The 21,828-nt window shown below is 36.0% G+C and overlaps 1 protein-coding gene across 3 annotated transcripts in view; it reads left to right on the top strand.

The window, feature by feature from the left end:
* Positions 1 to 21,828, top strand: part of GABRA4 (gamma-aminobutyric acid type A receptor subunit alpha4) — a 45,141-nt gene that overhangs the window by 7,595 nt on the left and 15,718 nt on the right. The window contains exons 3-9 of one of the 3 annotated variants that reach the window (XM_052681934.1): positions 1,331 to 1,398; positions 4,292 to 4,512; positions 4,614 to 4,696; positions 6,402 to 6,545; positions 7,830 to 7,982; positions 12,583 to 12,842; positions 13,065 to 20,902. In XM_052681934.1, coding sequence (XP_052537894.1) covers positions 1,331 to 1,398; positions 4,292 to 4,512; positions 4,614 to 4,696; positions 6,402 to 6,545; positions 7,830 to 7,982; positions 12,583 to 12,842; positions 13,065 to 13,199 — 1,064 coding nt within the window. In that variant the 3' untranslated portion in view covers positions 13,200 to 20,902. Of the gene's footprint in view, positions 1 to 1,330; positions 1,399 to 4,291; positions 4,513 to 4,613; positions 4,697 to 6,401; positions 6,546 to 7,829; positions 7,983 to 12,582; positions 12,843 to 12,929; positions 20,903 to 21,828 lie in introns of those variants that run through there. The other 2 variants (XM_052681936.1, XM_052681933.1) reach the window with 2 other exon arrangements.

Genomic DNA, 21,828 nt, shown 5'->3' with positions numbered 1-21,828 from the left:
GAACTGTTAACTTCTATTAAAGAGTCTGTTTCTTGACATTTAGCTGAAAAGTTCTTAGCTGTTCTTCTATACATAACTTGCAAACTGCTCACTGAAATAATTTTATATGGTTTTCTTTTACATTTTGTTCACAGTTTGACACTTTTTCTAGATGCACAAAATATAGCTTCCCTGATTTCCAGTTGCATATTTATTTCTCTCCTCTTAATATTTGATTCAAAACGATATTGTCTGTGAACAGCAATTATTTTTTTCTTTCCAGAGGCATAAATTCTTCAGCTTTTACTTTCCTTAAATCTTCCTTCTTTTTAATTTTGTATTACAAATACTATGATAAATCCTGAATTAACAGACTTGAGGCACTTATCTTCTTTGTGTATCAGGAGAGAAACTGTGGTTGCGAATTTGTAGATTATACCGTGTTTTCAAACAAATAATGTTTGGTGAGAAAACCAGCAGATATTCATACATTTGTGATGTATGTTCACTACTCAAATTAAGCCATTAGGTAATGCTTTGATCACAGAATTATAACTATAATTATTAATAATTAGCAGTTTTCTAGAGTTTTACATTGGGAACTGATATAAATCCTGCATATGTACTTACAGAAAACTCTAAAGTTCCCAGTTGTGAACCCAGAGTGATGCCATTCTTGTATTTCAAGTTGCTTTGTCCTGTCTTGGAGGGACTGATCATGTTGATATGAAGTTGCTTTCTCTGATGGTTGCTTGACATTCTCAGCTATGAATATTCAATACTTTGGTGCACTGTCGTAAATAACAGTAGCTCTTGCAAGAGGGGCTATGTAGTAGCATGTGTTCAGACCCTCCAGAATACTAAGATATCTATGTTTTACTTTGTTTGTCAGTATTAAATAACTTAACTATTGATTTGGATGTGGATGCATCTCTTGATCCTGCTAAATTGCCTAGTGTGTAGCACAGTAATATCTGTGACCTGGTTATTACCAATAAGACTGAATGGTAGCAATAAAGACCTTGGGGAATGTGGATTTCTTGAATTATGTGCTTGTTGTTAATCAGCACGGTGTTTTCCTTAAGTCTTTTAATTTGTTGGTACCTGTTTTCTTTGCTGAGTCAATGCTGGTTTTCTAAATGGGAATTTGCATGCCTTTGACTTACCTGTGGAGTAACAACAGTTGAGTAGATCTTGTTGTTAAAGACATATCTGAAATGACCTGTTTTTGCGTTTTGCTCTTGTTTGTCCACAGAACCCTCAAAGCAATAACTGTTCATATGCCAGGATCGCTTATGACAATTGTTGACCTACAAAATTCACATTTTCTTGCTCACTTTTCATATATTAGGTCCTGTTACTGAAGTCAAAACAGATATATATGTCACCAGTTTTGGACCTGTTTCTGATGTAGAAATGGTACGTACTGCTGGAACTAAAATGCCATTTCCTGTTTCTGAGAAACCATTAACTGCAGTAAGGAGTGGATGATTAATTCATGTCTCTGCACTGTTCTGTCAATCATACAAAGTAGACAAGATTAGTAACGGCTTAATTTATAGCTTATAATTAGATACAGCAGGCCTGATTCTGATCGCACTTGCACTGTTTTTTGTCTGGCTTAAAGAAATTTCTTCCCAAAAAAGCAGATTTTTGTGGTGTAGAGACAGAATCAGGCCTTGTGGGGAGTGTCACAGTAAGCATACTGTGGGGGAAAAAAAAGTAATGTCTTTGAAATTGCCTTTCTCAAATGCGTGTTATTCTCAGGTGAATAGTAATGACATAATTTCACAAATACTTGTTGACATTTTCTTTTCAGATGAATTCCCTTTGTTGGTCTTTGGGCCACTTTTAGCATCAATTTCAGCAAACGTTTGACTAATAGGAGTTTTCATAACTGTCTGCAGAAATTGAATGTCAAAATGACATGCACAAAGTATTCACTGAAGACAAACATTGCATTTGCATGTACTGTTATTTGTACCTGAAAGGCAACTGCATTTGGGGTCAAATCCACTGCAATGTGCCTACAGCATACCCTTAAATCACACAACAGTTTCTCATTTCTTGGATTTTTTATATGAAACATGGAAGTAACAGAGCCATATGTACATTTATATGTTTATACTTCTCTGAGGGAAAGGCAGTTTCATGGCAGTAATGTCCTTCATACATTGTGCTATCCTGCACTTTCTGGGGCAAGTGATTGGTTCTATCCTGTGGAAAAGTATGTGACAGCAAGCTGTTTTTATTCAAGGACTATGTCCCTATGCTTGTCTTGCGTGGAATTGCATCTTACACATTCAATGCACAGTATAATGCTGTTCAATGTGACAAAGGGTACAAGAATGTAGAATAATAAGTCTAGTGTGTGCCTCAACTCTAAATTGAGGGCTGCAGTGAAGCATTTTATGTGCTGCCTCATGAGAAATTACTGGTTACCTTGGAGAAGGCAGGAGTGAAAACAAGAAATGGAGGTAGGTAAGGAACTGGCAAAAAGAGAATTTACAGCAGATGTTTCCCCTTTTGTCATTAGGGATTGATTAGGAGGCTTTTCAGGGATCTTGGAATTGGTTTTGAAATGAATATACCCATTGTGATATGAATGTGGTTGTATTCACAAACCTTGTTGAAAGTGGGGAGTGTGAGAGTCTCAGAATGGGATAATCTGAATGTTTTTTTAGAACTGGTTTAGTTTGATTCTCAGAGTTATGAAAAAGGTTGAACTCTCATTTTACAAGATCTATCAGGTGCATGCTGATAACAGAAACTGCTACTGCAAGCTACAAAATTATTAGCAAGAGATGACAGAGAAGAGAGACTTCTCATAGACTCACTGTTGTAATGCAAAAGCGTCAGCACTTCTGCTCAAGACTTACCAGTCCTGAAGGAAGAACACAGTAAAGTTAACATTCATCAGTTTAATAGAGAGGTACTCACGTTATGGGGAAATTGGCTGGTCAGTCCCAGCACCAGTGGTTGTCGACTGGAATAGTGTCTGCTCTGGGATCATCCCCATCAGATGCGAGTGGCAGCAGGCTAGCAAGATGTCTGCTAACCATCCTTAGTACTGCCACAATATATATGAGTGGGAGACAATAAAACATTGTGCGTCAGGATAATCAAGGCCATGCACAGAAAGAGAGGATACTTAGTTACAGCTGTAGAGCAAATTTCTTCTCCATGCAGAAGCTAGAGGTGGTTTACTTGTCTTCCCAAGATAACATGAGCCCTTTCTAGTCTCCTGTTCAGGCCATAATCTGCATTTTTCCGCACAACAGTAAAGCAAGATGGAGGATATATCCATAGAAAAGAAACCAAATGTAGTTCTAAGATGCATTACATTTGTAGAGATGCATTCGTGCCCATATGAATATGACCATTAAAGTGGTAATAATATGCAGAGTAGTTTGGCTTAACACAAAGATGCAGCTTCAAGTTACAAAGGACTGAAGTTTCCTGTGCTACCTTCTTCAATGCCGTGTAATTGTTCTCGTAATTGTTTTAAAATGCTTTAACTTCCCAAGATGAGAAATGCATTCCTTTATCAATTAATTTGCATGTGATTTCTCATGATGTGCTTGTGTCTGCAGTTCTGCAGTTTATATGTTTCCTTTGGAGCACTTGAATGACTTTTCTAAGGAATTGAATGGAATAGCTATGTAGTTAAAAATAAATGTGCGTTTTTACAAGTCTATGAATAGTTCATTGTATGTGTTTTGTGGACATGACAAAGAAAATGTTCAGCTTTCCTCCATTGAAAGTTTACTTTTAATCAGTTGAAGTTAAATTTCCCTTTTTTGGCTTTGAAATGGAAGTAATCATTTCTCCTGATACTTTAGTTTATCTATCTATCTATTTATTTATTTATTTTCAGTGCTGGCTATCTTTTCTTTAAAAATGTCTTTTAAAATGTTGACATTTGTTATTACAGATCATTTTGTTTCCAGTTATATACTTGACTACAAATTAAACTGCCTGCTTCCTGCAGTCTAATTAGATTAATTATTCCTTAATGATTAAACATGTGTATCAATTTATTGATATGACTAATGTGGGAAATTAAGTTAAGGAGTACACAAAACTATTTAATTGGTGACATTACGTTTGTGTGGTGGACTTAGCATTTTCTTTAGTACTAGTTTATTTGCTCCTGAGGGATTTCTTTTCTTTTTTTTTTTTTTTCTTTCTTTCTTTTTTCTTTTTTTTTTTTTTTTTTTTTTTCTTTCTTTTTTTTTTTTTTTTTTTTCAGGAAACACTTGTACAAACAAATGTGATCTTTATTTTTCTGCAATTTTTCTGCAAAATACAGGAGTATACAATGGATGTCTTCTTCCGTCAGACATGGGTAGACAAAAGATTAAAATATGATGGCCCTATTGAAATTTTAAGACTTAACAACTTGATGGTCTCGAAGGTGTGGACTCCTGACACTTTCTTCAGGAATGGGAAAAAGTCTGTTGCACATAACATGACCGCCCCAAATAAACTCTTCAGAATAATGAGGAATGGCACGATCCTGTATACAATGAGGTATCTAGCTTGTTTTTCAGCTTCTTACAATTACTGTATGCAAAAGATGTGCTGCCTAGACAAAATGGCAACCAGAGACTATTTAATTTGTTCCATTATAGGCTTACAATAAGTGCAGAGTGTCCCATGAGATTAGTGGATTTTCCCATGGATGGTCATGCTTGTCCTCTCAAATTTGGGAGTTGTAAGTTACAATTATGAAATTTCTTGTAACTACAGAATTTAAATAGTAGAAGTAGATTTTGAGAAATTAGTGAATTTTCTGAATATTAGTTGTGATATGCAATCCATATGCAGGCAAAACTCCTGTTAAGTTCTTTGGGAATTTTATTTAGGACCTGAAAAGTAAACTCATTTCAGAGAACTGAAAAGTAGACAGTGATTCAGATACTGTTTTAAACTCACTGGCTACACTGTTGTTTGAAGTATATAGTTTTTTTTGGTTCCTTGGGATGAATTGAACACTCAGTGAAGCGAGAGATACTCTGCAGAAGAGGGTGGGATCCATCTCAGCTTACTGCAGTCAGGTAAAAGGTGCCTGGGGAAGCTGTTTATTTGTCTTTCTTCACAGTCAGTGGAGTCAGGTTCATGTCCTAAGATAGGTTATACGTTAAGTATGAAGATTTGTTCATCTTATATCCTATTTCGTGGCCTGTAAAGGGAGTCTGCATGACAACTACAGGCTAGATAGTTTTTAGACTGGTGAGAGAAGTCTCAGTGTAGTGCAGATGACTATCCTTTTCTGCTTTGAAGTGTGAAGGTTATCCAAAATCCTCTAGTTGACTTTTGCTAGGAGTAATGTTTTGGGCCATTTTACATGCAACAGAGAAAGGTAGAAATGAGTCCTTTTTGATTTTATTCCACAGCAGAGATTGCTGTGACCACGTGGGTATGGTTGATGTGCTTCATTTTCTATCTTGTCACTCTTCTAAGCCTCGTTGGTCACTGGCTTCTGCTTTTCACTGGGATGTTGTCAGTGGCTGGACAGTAATCTGTTTTCCTTGACCCCTGAATTCTGAAGTTAGAGTTTGCTGGAAGCTGCTTATCCCCTTAGTTTATACATTTAAGTTATACAGCTCAATAGCCAAGGAGGATATTAAGGATGCTTCTCTGATAGGGCTTTTCTTCCCAGTTACTGAAATTAGAAACCAGGTCCTGCTAGAAGTGGCTTTGGCATCAGATGTGCACTAGGGAAGCTTCAATAATGGGGACTTCTCCACTGGCATATTTCTTAGGGCAGAATCATAAATCAGTAGAAATTGTGTTTGACACTAATCTGGTATCTTTTTCAGTGAAACTTGAAGTAGCAATTTCAAATGCAAGATTGGTTTAATTTAATTTTAACAGGAGTTTGGACTGCGTAGGGATTGAATGCTAGCTGTAAGTGATGTCTTTTATATTAAATGTTACAATATTTCTTTGGGTGTGCTTATTTCTGGGCTGCTTTGAATCTTTTACTGACCTCTGTTTCTGGCAGAAGAAATTAAATTTCTGCTTTTAGACTAATCATTACTTCATGTAAAGAAACGTGCACCTCATCTCCAAAATGTACCCTCCTTATCATGCTATTTTTACAGAACAGTATATTTTAATGTTAAAATTTTGGATAGAAATTTCTAAAATAGCTTGAAGATAACCTGCCCATGTTTACTAAGGGCCAATGTAGAAAGAAGTAGTGTTTAACTTCATATTTGAATGTGAAGTCTAATTTGTGTATAATGCTTGATGTACTACCTTAGCCTCCAGTTTATTTTTTTGGGGGGTAACACAGAGATTGTCTTCTAAAGCTGTTACTGCGAGTCTTACTGATTTTGGTAAATTTGGGGAGGTGGCATTAGTAGGGTTTGGGAAGTTGTTTCCTATTTATGCAAACTGGTACTGTGTTGTAGATGCATATCCGAAGAGTGAAATGATTTATACCTGGACAAAAGGACCTGAGAAGTCAGTGGAAGTTCCTGAGGAGTCTTCCAGTTTAGTTCAGTATGACCTGCTAGGGCATACGGTGTCCAGTGAAACCATTAAATCTATTACAGGTAGGAATCGCATCAGTAAGAGTCAATTTCAGTCAAACTAACCCTGTAATACTACTCTAGGCTTTTTTTCTTTCTTTAATATATACAGAATTTTACTGAATGTCATAGGCTATATATTAGGAGGTGAAAGCGTAGATCTGAATTAGGTTTCTGTCCTTCAGATATACATTTGCAGATTCATTACTGTAGATTGCAAAGGTCTTTCAGAAAGCTAGAATCAGATCATTTCTCCAAGGGACAAAATGAGTATTTAATCACTGCTTAAAATGCAGTTTGAAGAGTCAAGAGGATGCCTGGGTAAGGAAGTAATTTCTCAGCACTGTAACCACATTATGTGCAAAAGACTTCCTTTGTTTGGTGGAACAAACAGCTCAGGATAAAAGTAGAGCATACAGAATGGGTTATTAAAACCATTAAAAACCCTCTAGTCAGATAAGCATAGGCACGAATGCATTAGTCACAATAGATACTTCTGCTGATTTGCCTTACTTCTTACAGCACAAATGGCAACTATGGGCATCCTAAATGAGTGAAGTATCACTTATGAGCAGTTTACTGATAAGCAAGCATACTCTCAAAATATTTTTAAAAATTGGAATCATTTTCTAAACATCAGCAAGTTTGGGTGTTGTAAGATGGTCATAATTAAACAGATAGAGCAGTACAACGCATATTTGCTTTCTGGATATTTTTCTTAAGGACAAAACAGTATTTTGCAGTACCATAGAAGTTGACCTGCTCACAGATCAATTTTTATGAGTGAATGACCTGGTTTCCCTACTATGGCTACAAAATTCTTCCTGTATTCTTCCTACTATTTAGATAGTTTACTCCATTTGTGCTGAAAATGTAATTGTTTCGTTTAATATGAGTAATGATACTTCATCTAAACTTACACTATTTTTAATTATTGTTAATGACTTTTGCATTTATATCATTATTATTGTGGTGCTAATATATAAACCTAGAGTATTCTCTTCAGCAGATGCTAAAGGAATTTTCAAATCATACTTGCATTACAAAAACTGATCCAGACTTAGCTACACATTTATAATATTTTAGATAGCATTTTAAAAACGACACTATAAGGACCTTCTATTTCCAACATTTTTTGTTTAGAACTTATCTTTGTTCTTGTCACATAAGATGTCTTCTTTTCTATATGTGTTAAATATGTTGTTGTATGAATCTTAAAGAATCTTAGCTGATAGTTTGTAACAATTAATCTATGACATAAAAAAAATGTGTAGTCAGAAAAATACTTTTTTTTTTTTTTTTTTTTAGGTGAATATATTGTTATGACAGTTTACTTCCACCTCAGACGGAAAATGGGTTATTTTATGATTCAGACATATATCCCGTGCATTATGACCGTCATCCTTTCTCAAGTTTCATTTTGGATAAATAAGGAATCTGTACCAGCTAGAACTGTATTTGGTAATTATTTCAGTTTTTCACTTTTTATCATGCTTTCTCAACTATTTTCTCTAGACTAGACACAAGGTCACAAGTATACTGCCTTTGTATTAGCACAGATGCAAGGACTTAAGGTAATTAGTTTGTGAGATCTTGGATTCAAAATTTGGAAGTTTGGAATATTTATCAAGAAGCATAACCTGGTTGTCTGTGGCAAGTCGATGTACACTGGTGAGTATTTTAGGTGCTTGGAGTATCAGGATGAGAAGACTTGGCCTGAAATGATTTAGTCCTTAGTCTGTATACAGACCAGTTTTATCCTTCAGTGAGCAGCAGTGCAGTACTTGAATGCATGCTTTCTGAAATCCTATTAAAATAACTTGATTGGGAACATGTGAATGTAGATATATAGATATCTATGTCATCAGTGGAAGCTTGCAGAAGGTAAAGCTTAGATGTAATTTCATGTATAGTGATCTTTCCTATCTACTGTTGCCATTATGAAAATGAATTAATAAAGAAAAATGATTGTAAGATGTTAGAAGTGAATTAATCAAAATACAGTTTAAATGTGATGGTACAGTAAACACTGAAAATAAAAATTTTAAAAGCACCAACAAAAGATTAAGTGTAAGTAATTAAAGGAATTAAATGGAAATACGGTTCTTAACAAAGGAATAAGACAAAAACATTTTTAAAAGCAGTCTTCATAGAGAGAAATGTCTTGACTTTACAATATACTCTAGTAGAAAGCTAGGTTAATCAAGAAAATGTTCTACAAGAAAGCTTTGATATAGCTAGATGCTGGAAAGAGGGACAAGAATTAATGTTTCTACGTGATAGCTCACCCAAACATGTAAGTAAAGTCTTAACGCTGTTTGGTATCACAAATTAGACAAGATTAATCATTAGTTATAAGAAAATATATCCGGCAAGCAGGAATGTTGTTTCACATGTCTTTCCAGTAATGTTGAATAATGATACTTCTTAAGTATAGCCATAAACTGGAAAAGTAAAATCTGTATTTATAAACAAAATATGGTAATGAAAATGCACAGATTATGCAGCAATAGAAGAAATATGTGTCAGTATATCCGTATAAGAAGCAGGGAACAAATAATAATGAAGTTTGGACATCTATTAAGTTGCATTTAGTTTCTAATATGCTTTGAAAAGAAATGTCATACAGTATGGCTATAAGTACTTTTATAAAGTTTTCTGTCAATCGCCAGAAGAGACCCTATAAGTAATTTTAAGAGAATATAGAAATGTTGCAGACAAGATGTGAAAATGAAGCCAGAATATCTGCTGTGATACTGACTTTCCAGAGAAACAGTCAGAAGAAGCTAAACAAAAGACTTTCCATTGGACAATGCATGGCTGGAGAGAACTTGGCAAAGATAACACAGAAAGGACACACGAGGAACAATCTAGGGAGTTTCTGCCTGTCAAGATGTCTGTTACTATGGAAAAGATTTTGAACATGATGCTCTATGAATGCTTTTCACATGGAACAAAGGCATAATTTGGTTTTGCTATATATTCTGAATGTTTAACAAGTTGTGTGGCTGGGAGATAGCATTCAGAGAACATCTGTCTTTTTATGTAGCTCTAGTATGCCACTTGAATAGAACACATGCATAATCTCTTGCTTACAAACTCGTTGTATGATGTCTGAACAGTTTATCTTGCTGGTGAGAGCTTTATTTATGTATCCCTGAAATAAGAGTATCTTGCTGGGAGTTGTCTTCCAGGACACTTTTTCACAAATAAGTGTGACCTTTTACTTTCTTATGTCCATATTAAAAACAAAGTAAAATAAAATGGGGAGGGATTGGGCATGCAACTAAATTCTAGTAATGAATCTGTGTTCAGTCATTTGACTTAACTACAACCATATGACACACTTCTCTTCCAGTTTTAGCATGTGAGTGCTGAGTGGTCTGATAAAGTATGCATGGAACAGCAGCACATATCCTTAAGGTTCTTTTGTGAATCTTGAGACCACCATAGTCCAAAAAAGCTGGGTAGCAGTGCTGCAAATAAGCCAGAGAAGGCATGGATGAGTTGGAAGATGTGAGGACATTGCACTGGTCTATTGCATATTAGCCAGGCATGTTTATTCAATTGCATGTGAAGTAGTGGTTTATAGCTTTTATAAAGACTTCTTGCTCTGGTGCTGAAACTTTTAAGAGTTTAATAAATCTTACTAACTTACCCCAGTAAGAGTTATAGGCATGTGAATCTGATGGTTGAGGAAGACTAGTGTTTCTTAAAGTGAGAAAGAGAGAATTTTCTTTTCTAATCAAGTTTTTTTTTTTAATAGTAAAATAGTCTTAGTATATTTTTTTCACAATTACGTGTAATTCTGATCAGAAGCTTGCAAGTATTTTGCTCTGGATAGTTACAGTTCGTATGTATATATGTGTATATATGTATGTATATGCATATAAACACAAGGGCAGGAAATTAAGTTCTGGTAAAATCTTGCGTGTGTGTGTGTGTGTGTGTGTGTACCTATATATACATGTACACACAGGTTTTTACCAGAACTTAATTTCCTGCCCTTGGCACATATCTAGGAACAGCTACAGTGGCAACTTGCAAGCCTCTCAGAGGAATGTTTTAATAGGAAAAAACCGAGGAAGATTGGGGTAATAAACAGTGTAATACTGTCACAGCCTGCCCTCTGCTCCATATATCTGCTTAATCATTCATCTGTCATTTGAGTCATTTCATCCTATTCTTAAATCTATTAAGTAAATGTCTTTTTAAAACACAATTCAGAGAACCTATTTGCTTGAAGACTGCAAGAGTAGAATCAGGAAGGATAGGGTAAGCAGGGATGTGTCTCTTTCAGGATAAAATAACTTCCCATAATTCTTTCTCAGAATTAAATATTTTTAGTGGCGTGTTTTTTAACACCTTCCCACTGAGGAAGATTTTGTGTTTTTTATCCTGCTGAGTTTGCTCTGAAATGCTATTTGAGCTTTTATGAACTAGACACTGCTTCTTTGTCTTTAAAAATTAAGCTAGCAACTGCAACAAAAAGCTCTAATATGAGAGACTGGCTTAATTTTGTCCTGTTTTCTGTATGACGATGTCTAGTTGAAGGTTTTTTCTCGGTAAGTTACCCAAATGAGATATGCCTATTTAGGAAACAGGGTGGGTGAAGGTCCTGTTTGAAGACAGACTATCAGTTATTTTGAATTCTTTCCATACATACATTTAATCTTCTGTGAGTACAATGTTGTTTTCATAAAAGTGAAGATACATGCACTTGTTGTCAATCTTCCTTGAGATCATTGTGGTAGCACTTGAGCAATGTTCACCCTGTACATGGTAGTTTTTATGTGGGAGACGGGGGATACTTCATGTTTTAACGAGTCTTAGAATAGTTTGGATGAGAGGAAAAAAAATCATTTTTTGTTTTTCTATAGCTAGTGTTTGCACTTGAAGTGTCACAATAAAGTGGTCATATTTTGCTCAGTGTTCATGCATGTATACTTTAATTGAAGTTATTCTTTCAGAAGATGAAATCCTAATTAAATTTAACTGGTCGACTAGTAGCAGAAGGATTTAAAAGATAAGGTTATGACTTACTAATTAACAGAATTGTTAACATAATATTTGAGTTTTCCTTAGCACCAAAAATATTTGCCATGTTTTAGTGGCATCTGGCTTATGAGTGTGATCAGAGTAATAGGTAGCTTTCCAAAGCCTTTAAAGGAAAAATCATGCTGTTCTTGCAGTCCAGTGAGCAAAACATACATCTGATAATCAGCTTAATTACATTCAAACGTTTAGGAAATTATTTGTTGTAGGAAATTCTACAAAATTTGACATAAAAAATATGTATTGAAGACTTACCATTTCTGCATGTGAACTGTAAGTGATCTAGTGAAGGCATGGCTCTCTTAAAAACTGGTTACCTGTTGTGTGTGTACAACTCTGCTCATTAGTACATGGCGATTGCTGGGACTTAAATCTAATGCAGTATTCATAAGATGCATAGAAAGGCTTTCCTCCATTTTCTTAATCTAACAGAGCAATGAGTTGTTTTTACTCTGTCAGTTCTTTCCTGTGTTCATTTTTATGAAGAGTGGATTGCTGAGTGTAGGATCTCAAAGGTTCTTAAGATTGTCTTATCAAGCAAACACAGGATGCACTGTCTGATGGCAACATCTGAATCTTGCAGTGGTAGAGCAGTAATAGACTAGTAATAGCAGTAGTATTACGCAGTGCATTATTTTGCAGTGCTGGAAAAAAGGTAGTTATGTTATACTGTATTTCCTGTGTTGATTTAAATGTGAAAATCTCTAGTATTATTACTTCAATTTGTGGTAATATATATACATATATTTAACTGAGTAGGAGATTTATTTTCTTCCATTTGATGTCAAGATTGAGTGTCACATTCACTGGAGTAACTTGTGTTATAACTTTTTCCAGTGTAACTGCTTTTTCATTCATAATAGTTGGCTTTACAATCAGAGATAGAAAGAGATTTAAATCACTCATAGGTGATATGAAACTCTTTGTTTGAAGCTGTTTGTCTACTTTCATATTCTCTGTCTGATTTACTTGCATTCAGCAGTGCTTTTGTTTTGTTTCTTTGAAGGAATAACCACAGTGTTGACAATGACGACACTGAGCATCAGTGCAAGACATTCACTGCCAAAAGTATCATATGCTACTGCCATGGACTGGTTCATTGCGGTCTGCTTTGCCTTTGTGTTTTCTGCTCTTATCGAGTTTGCTGCTGTCAACTATTTTACTAATATTCAAATGGAAAGAGCCAAAAGGAAGACGGTAAAATCCCTCCTTGAATTTCCAGTTGCTCCAATACAAAGAGAAAAAAATACAGAAGAGACGCACACGGTATGTTTTCAGTTTACAGAAATATTTTCCATTTTTCTTTTTGTAGCCTTTCTCAACAAAGCAGGCCTTTAACTTTTTTCCTTTCAGCCCCAAAATCTTCCCCTGACATTCCAGCATCTTCCTATTCCCTGTAGAGGAGGCAGTGAATAAAGTTCTTGACATTAGTCTCAACTGGTCTTCTGCATCCTGGCCCAACTCACCAGACTTGTGTCTCCTGCTCAGAACTGTGAAACAGAAGAGCCTGTTTTGCATTTCCCTGGGGACAGCTACTCTGGAGGCATGCATTTTCCTCTACAGGGCAATCAGAAAAAAAGCGTTCAGCTTATTCTTCAGAATCTGGATGCAGAGTTGTTATAAGTGTCTGGCAGACAAGTTTCTCTCCTGCATGAAGTATAAGTTAGTATTATGCAAGATTAATGCTATGACATATTCAATGAAAAAATCCTGTAAAACTTTATTTGATTTTTTTTATGTGCAGTATTAGAGATTGGAGGAGGAGGTTATGCCTGTCCATACCTGCCATCTCTTCTATGTTTTGTTGTGTTTTAGTGAGGGTCAGTTAGAATGGATATCTTTAGGAAAGTTTCATTTCCTTTATGTGCTGATTCTGCTTGGACTGATAATACAGACCAGATACTACAGATTTTATAGAGAACATGTTATCTTCTATGATTTTTTTTTTTTTTTTTTAAATGAATTAAAATATGCTAAAACATTGCAATTATACTTCAGAGAATTTCCCCAACCATCGCTGTTCTCCTTTCACTGCACATGTTGCCTGTGTAGAATTTTCTTTCTTATTCAGTTATAATTTCAGGAAGTTTTTAAAGAACGCTGGATAAAACATTTGTGTGCACCATGGATGTCATTTTTATGTTACCTATATATCTGCACAGGAACTCACCTCAGTTTCTGAAAAGATTTTGGGGCCCTTAACAGAATGCTTTTCAGCTTTCATAGTGCTCGAGGTTTTGAGACTTATGTGGTAGTTACCTCAGTTGTGTGGACCAGTTAACAAGGGTATGATCTTGCTTCCAGTTGAGCTCGCCAATAATTCTCCTTCCCTCCCTGTTTTGGTTCCCCTTTCCTTGCTAGCAGCTACATTCCTTCTCCTATTCTTCAGACATATAGCTAACAAAGTCATTCCACACTTGCACTCACCATATGGTAGGCCAGTAGCTCTGTTATGACTGGCTCTCCTGACAACATCACTCAAGATGTATGACACTGACAGCAGCATCATAATTCACTCTTCCTGTCAGACTGGTTTTCTAATTTCCTTTTATTGAGTCATGATTTAAGAACTACTGTTTTAGATGAACTCTTGGCAATTTTGTCTTCTGTGTCTTTCCACATCTCATTTGTTTCTTTCCTTATTCATTTGCTCTTTTTGCTTTCCCACTCAATCCATTTGATGTCACACCTCAGTTGCTCTCCACCCACTTCCATTTTTCTTCATTGCTCTCCTATCATAAATCATTAGAGTTTTCAATCTTCTGGCTATGTTGTTCTGCTACTCCCAGTTCAACTTAAAAGAATAGATGTGTTCCTGAAGAGTTTATTACGTCACTCTGTGTGCTGCTAGTAAGAGACAGGAATAAGAAAAAATATGCTTATAGCAGCAAGTGGTTCTTCTTGTGCATAGAGGTATTAGAGTTGTTAGTTTATCTGGCTAATCTTGACAATACATACTGTTTTATATAATATCAGACACTCTGAGTAGTGTTAATAAGTATTTGTTTAGGAGATAGTCAGGTTTTACTTGAGTCTGTAGAAAAATAAATTGCACTGTAAAAGATGACACTGGATTTATTTATAAAATGTAATTATATCCAAAAGAAAAAGTCTTCTCAGTTTGTAATAGCGGAGGTTTAAAATACTACTTGTGATTCATGGTCAGAATTTTTGTGTGTTGGTCTTGTACTTAACCATTTACACAAATGTTTTGGATAAGCTGTTTTAAAACAAACAAAACCCATCAACAGCAACAACAGTCCACACAGATTCATCCAACTTTACACCTCAAGTTGCCTAGCTTTAATGTTCTATTCCACTGCAAAATTAATATATCTGAGGTAGATTTGGTAATCTGCTGACACGTTTTAGGATCTTGAAAACACTCAAGGGAGCAATCTAGCATTTAGAAGTTTTATATATGAAGACTATGAGTTTGTATGGCAGTGATAATAATATTATTTGCACTGTTATTGTGTTTTCTCTAGTCATGCCCGTGCTAAAATTTGTGTTTTCTTTTCTGTGGGAAATGTAGGGAATGAGCTCACAGATATGTTAGACTTAACTATCAGGCAGTGCCTTCATTAACTAGGTGATGATTTCTGTCCGTGTATTCTGCTTCACAGAACAGTCCTCAGAAGCTAATGAGACTGGTACATTGCTTTCCAACGTGATGTGTGATACAGTCTTTCTCCTTAATATTTCAGTTCTAGGTCTAAAAGGATAGTCTTGAATCTTATGTCTTATAAATCTAATTTTTCTCCATGTATACTGTCTAATAAGCTGGATTTCCAGAGGTTGAAATCCTTGCTTCACTGCAAATTTGTGGTACACAAAGAATGCAGAATGATAGCCTATAACATATCATCTCTAAGCATTATTTCTCAAGGTAAATGTTAGACATTTTTTCTCCATAGCTATATTAAAGAATTTGATTTCTTAAGCCAGCTTGATGGGGTTTTCTTTGTTTTGTTTTTTTTAAGGAGCCTGTACTATAGTGCCACTACTGTGCTAGAAATTCTGTTGTTAGCACAATCACTAGAGATCAAGGTAAAACTGATTTACACCATTGTCTCCTGGAATTTCATTGTCTTGGGACCAAGCTTAATTGCTTTAGGGTTGGAAGGAGCTAACCTGTCCCAAAGCATTCTGAACTCCTTTCTTTACTAAAAGCAGAAATGATGTTGCAAGTCAGCGTGTGATGGAAATGAATGATTTATAGTTTGTTATTGGACTCCTGAGTCTATTTTTATGCTTCTGCACTGTTTCCTTTTCCCTGTATTCCTATGAAGTTTATTTTTAAAGACCTACCCAATTTTGGAGATGAAAAATGTTACTGAAAAATATTCTTCAAAAATAGGCTTCTAAACACTGTTAGCATGAGCTTCAAAGTCAGCTGTTTGTTTCAAGAGTGTGAAACTTGAAAAAAACAAAAAAAACAAAAAAACAGGTCAGTCTTGAGCAAACTTTTGAATGGAATAATTTCTTCAGAGTTGATTTCAAGGAGATTATAATTCCCAAACTTCCTGTTTTCTGAAGGCATTTAAATGCTATGTCATCTTACGTTGGCCAAATAGCATTTAATAAAGGAACTTGAGGGTCAGGTTCTTCACTGTCTCATGGATGCACACTCCTGTCCTTACTGGGCATACTGGTGTGATGTGTGTACCTCCTGAGATTATAAGCAATGTTCTCATTTTTCTTGTTACTTTTGATCGGGATGTACAATAGCTTCCATTCTGCCAGCAAATGGAGAAGTGCAGTTAACACCATCTCTTTGTATGCGGAAGAAATTGTCTGAGGAGCAGCCACAGCCACATCTCAATTGGCATAAATGGCAGGTCAAAAATTGTAAATATTGTTCTTAACGTTTTACATGATATGTATTTCTGAAGAGTATAAATTTAAGTGTTACATTAAAAACTCTCTGGTCTTTTTCCAAGAACCTGACTGCTTTACCTTTAATACATTTGAATGTGGAATAAATTTACACTGGAAGTAGAGACACTTGTATTCTGCCATGTGAGCAGAGTAATTACTGAAAGTACACAATGTAGTATTAGGTGTGAGGCTAGATTCTGATCCAACTAAAGTGTGATGTAAACTCCACTGAATTCCAGAAAAATAGCTGGGTGGTGATTAATTCAACAGAACTGTTGGAATTCAAAGTCGTGGAATGAGACTTCAGTATTCAAAGTGGGAATGATTTTTTCTGATATGCACGAAAGGGAGAAGTTTAATTTCAACACTAGGTTTATGACCAAGCAAGAAGTCCTGCTGGATTGCTATCTTCTCCAAACCTTCCTTGGAAATGCGGTAATTTATCACTCTTTAATCTTCTTAAGTATCATAATGAGCTACCACAGTTGTGGGTAAGGGAATATGAGAGAGATGCTCTGCTGTTAGCATCTGATGATCAATGACTTGATGGTGTTTGGTCTAGTTACTGGGAGACCTAATTTATATGGCATTAGAATTAGGCTTTTATTTTGGAAACCAAAGCAAAGCTTGGTAATGTCAATCTCTCAAATGATTATTCTAGAGAATATTAAGCCTTATAGTTTTTAATTAAAAATATTGAAGTGTTTGTCGTTCTGCTGATCTCCTGAAAAAAGGCACTCTTTATGGTTTCATCATTAGAATGAACAATTCAAGTTTCTGTTTAATAAAAAAAGTTACTTTCCTTGTAAGTTTTAGGCATTCAGTAAGGTCTTGTATTGATCTAATTGCAACTACCTTATTATTTCTTTTTTTCTTTTTGTAGTACAAATATACAAAACTAAAACAAAAAATGATAACGCGTGGTTCCATTTCAGAACACCATCACAATAAACCTGTATGGTGACGGCAGTAAGATTTTCAGATTGTTTGATATCACTTACTATGCAAAATCTTGGGAAATTTATGGTTTTTCTTCATGATCATGATGACTAGTATGAAATGATGCTTATGAACTTAAGCTTCTTCAAATTTTCTGCTTAAAATTACTTAAAAGTATTTATACTTAATTTTCAGTTTTGTTTCTCCTCCACTATGAGTTTTCAATACTTGTGAGCTCAGTGACAATGAATTGCTGTTCACTTTCACAGCTATGTGTAAGATTTCTAGCTGACTTCATTTCTACTCTGGGAAAATTGGAATTAGAAGAAATAAATGTTGAGAAGCTTGGGAAAGTCTAGGAGGCAAGGACTGTTCAAGGCATTTTCAGCAGACTGCTGAAGCAAATTCAAATACAGCTTTAAGGTCACAAAAATTTGAAAGAAAATAATGAATCTCTTTCATCCTTAATCAGCTCTTCTTCCTTTTGTAGACATTATACTGAGCACCTCCACAACTGACTATCATGCAACCTATCCTAGTAGATTTTTTGCCCTGTAACTCTCAGTTCTTTTATTTTTGTCATAAATACAATCTCTAAGACTATTTGTATGAATTTGTATATTTATATGTCTCTTAACTACAGAACAGGTGGATGGATTTATTTGGCATAGGTTTGGCATCCATTTTTTGGAAAAAAAAGCAACTTCTAATTTTCTTGTTTATGTATCTCTAACTTTTGAATTCATTTTTCTTTCACATTGTGTGCTTTTAGGTATGAGCAATACAACGTGGAATGCTCTTCTTACCTTTCTCCCTTCCCCATTTGATTGAGATCATGAAGTCAGCACCATGTATGGTGGACTGGCTGTTACAGCTTACCTCCTCTCACTTGTTCTCCTCAGATAGTCTGCACCGCTCTTTGCATTACTAAAGGTACAAACTGCAATACACTGTGTTTTGTGGCAGGTGGATCTTTTACTTGATTATATTCCAGGGCTCTGTAATGCAAAACAAAAGCTCTACTACTATTTCAGTAAAAATTTGATTGACTGGCTCTACAACATAATAGTAAGACATGCTAGATTTCTCTTCCAAGTTGCGTATTTTCTAGCAGCACAGCAATATGGTGACTCAGTGGGAATTGGGATTAGCAGCATTATTTACACTGATGACAACATGCTACTTCCCTAGTAAATGTCAAATGGTGTGAAATTGGCAGGGTATGCAATGTCCTCCCAGAAGAACAGACTGTTTTTTTAGGAAGGAATGGAAAGGATAAAAAGCACTGCGGTGGAGTTGAATAGGAAAATATTATTTAATTGCTACACAAACAGTTTTCATGTTGCAGCTAAACAATACATAATGCCAGGATTCGGTTGCTTTAAGCCTTCCAACTTTTGCGTGAATTTTTCTATGAATTAATTGAAATCCCCCTGCTTTGGAAACCTATGCCTTATATAGCACATCTCTGATTTTCTGATATATTAATTTACATGTGTTATGTAGAAGGCTCAAAAATACTGTTATAAAAGACTAAGATTAGTCTTGCAAAATCAATATTGAGGCACAAAAAATGTTTCTTTACTCTTCACTTTTTATTTCACTAAAGAAAGTAACATTTCTTCATTATCTGCTTGACTATTCTAGTAAATAACTAAAATTCTTCTGTGGAACTTTAAAACTGCCTTGATTCTGGTACCCTATTCAGGTGTTGGTCTTGTTTTTAACCTTGAGGGGAGTAAATGCCCTAAATGGTGATTAGGTGCTTAAAAGATTTATCTACCCAAAGAAATTTAGTAATTTTGTGCAGATCTCCCTTATGGGACCAGTTCTCTTTAGTATCTTCATCAGTGATATTGACAGTGGGATCAAGTGCATCCTCAGCAACTTTGCAGATGTGTTTACAAGCTGTATGGTGTTGTCAACATGACTGATAGTTGGGATGCCATCCAGAGAGACCTAGACAAGCTTGAGCAGTGGGCCCAGGTGACCCTCATGAGGTTTGCAAGGTCTTGCACCTGGATCATGGCAGCCCTCACTACCAATACAGTCTGAGGGGTGTAAGGATAGAGTGTAGGCCTGCTGAAAATCATCTGGGGGTACTGATGGATAGGAAATTGGACGTGAGCCAGCAATGTGACCTTGCAGCTCAGAGAGCCCACCATATCCTGGGCTGCATCAAAATAAGTGAGGCCAGCAGAGTGAAGGAGGTGATTCTGCCTCTTTGCTCTGCAGTGGTGCCACCTCACATCCACATGTGCAGTGCTCAGTACAGGAGAGATGGGAGCCTGCTTGAGTGTGTTCAGAGGGGGGCTGCAAAATAATCCCAGGAACGGAACGCCGCCTCTCTGCGCGGGGAGCCTGTGAGAGCTGGGGCTGTTCAGCCTGGAGAAGAGAAGGCTGTGAGGTGACTTGATTGTGGCCTTTCTATATCTAAGGGGGAGCTATAAAAAGGAAGCGGGCAGACTCTTTAGCAGGGTCTTTTGTGATAGCACAAGGAGAAATGGTTTCAAACTAAAAGGAGATTAAGTAGTAGGATGGGCTTGCTGAAATGCCATGTACCCAACTGCGGAACTGTTGAGCAATTTTTCAAAGAATGCTGAGGCTGATTAGAATGGCAGCTCTGGATTATGTTACAGGTAGATGGCCTTAGAGTTAATATACACCTGCTTATCAGCAGGTGTGTGATGGCTGTGTCCTCTGGTGGTCAGAGGCTTATGAAGAGAATTTCAATACTGAATAATACTGAATCTTTGTTAGGCTGTCCAGTAGGAACTGCTTTATTTTGGATTCTAATCGCACTAGAATGTGCCTGTTATACAAACTACAAAACAGTTTAAAATTCAGAGAATGATTGAAAGCTTCTGTGTGGAGCACAGACTATAGTAAGAGGCTGCTGAGATATCTAAAGGAGCTAACTGTAGAATGCTGTACCAACAGTATTTCTTGCAGCTTGCAGCGTTGTTGGTGTTTACACACTTAAATGCAGTCATAAGAATTAAGTCACCTGATGTCCTGGCATTTGCTTTTATCATTGCTACTTTCTCCCCAGGACTTGGCATGTGACTTTAAACAGTGTTCTTGCTTGTTTTACAGATTCTAGGTTGGTCTTATCATAGGAAAGATGTACTGCAACTGTTATCTCTTTGTTCTGTAAGAAGATGACTAAGTTTGTCAGTTCCGTGCTATGTATTGCTGTGTTGATGATCCCATTCCCATGAATCTCAGCTCAGCTGCTGCACGCTATGCTAAATTTGCAGTCTGACTTCATTGAAGTGCAGAGTTGGCTTGCTTGTCAGAAAGCTGGTAATACATAGAAAACAATCCAGTATTTTGTTTTTTGGCTCCAGTAAATGCTTATGTAGGCTTAAGGAAGTTTCAGGATTTCCACGTCATGTGAACATCTGTTTATAGAGTGCCAACCTTGTTAAATATTGAAGAGTTTAGATTGACTCATATTTGTGCATCATTTTAGTGCAGTAGTAAACACCAGTATCCATTGAAGTTGTGCTTAAATGAAAAAGCAAATGATCTGATGAATTTTTCTTTCTTTCTTTTTTTTTTTTTTTTTTTTTTTTTTGATGGGGAAATTTTTGGTTTATACATTCTATCGCAGATAGTGACCATCAGATTTGCTCCATCAGTCTGCCGTACTATTTAACAGTAGATTGTATAGATTCATTTTAAAGTATGCCGAGAGCTTTGTTAGTCTTACTATTCATAGTCAATTGCATGCAAATACACTTGTCAGGTGAAGAAAGCCATATTAATTTTACATTTTACACCTGTGAGGAGAACTGTTTAGTTATCATATCTCCATGCCAAGTGAAACAGACTTTTGCTTGGAAAGAAGTCTCTGGAGAAACCTCATTGTGGCCTTCCAGTACTTGAAGGGAGTATATAAACAGGAGGTGACATGGCTGTTTATGAGGGTGGATAGTGATAGGACAAGTGGGAATGGTTTTATACTGAGACAGGGGAGGTTTAGGTTAAATATTAGGAGGAAGTTTTTCCCTCACAGGCTCGTGATGCACTGAAACAGGTTGCCCAAGGAGGTTGTGGATGCCCCATCCCTGGAGGCATTCAAGACCAGGCTGGATGTGGCTGTGGGTAGCCTGGTCTGGTGGTTGGTGATCCTGCACATAGCAGAGGGGATGAAACTAGATGATCATTGCGGTCCTTTTCATACCAGGCCATTCTGTGATTCTATGATATGATTCTATGACTTCATGCTCCGGTACTAGCAAAAAAACATCTTATATCAGGAAATGGAAAGAATTCATACTGAATGTAGTTTTTCACCATTTCAGTTAAGGTTTTTTTAGAGGAAAGAAGCTCTGCAAAATAGTATGCTAAAAATTAAAGCAAGAATTTATATGGTTTTGTAATACAGTAAATGTTTCAAAAATTGTTTGCAATACTGCAAATATTG

Source organism: Tympanuchus pallidicinctus, unplaced genomic scaffold (genome assembly GCF_026119805.1).
Source record: "Tympanuchus pallidicinctus isolate F22 unplaced genomic scaffold, pur_lepc_1.0 scaffold2, whole genome shotgun sequence".
NCBI classification, from domain to species: Eukaryota; Metazoa; Chordata; class Aves; order Galliformes; family Phasianidae; genus Tympanuchus; species Tympanuchus pallidicinctus.
Note: the sequence above shows the minus strand (reverse complement) of the source record. Positions and strands in the feature narration are given on the sequence as shown.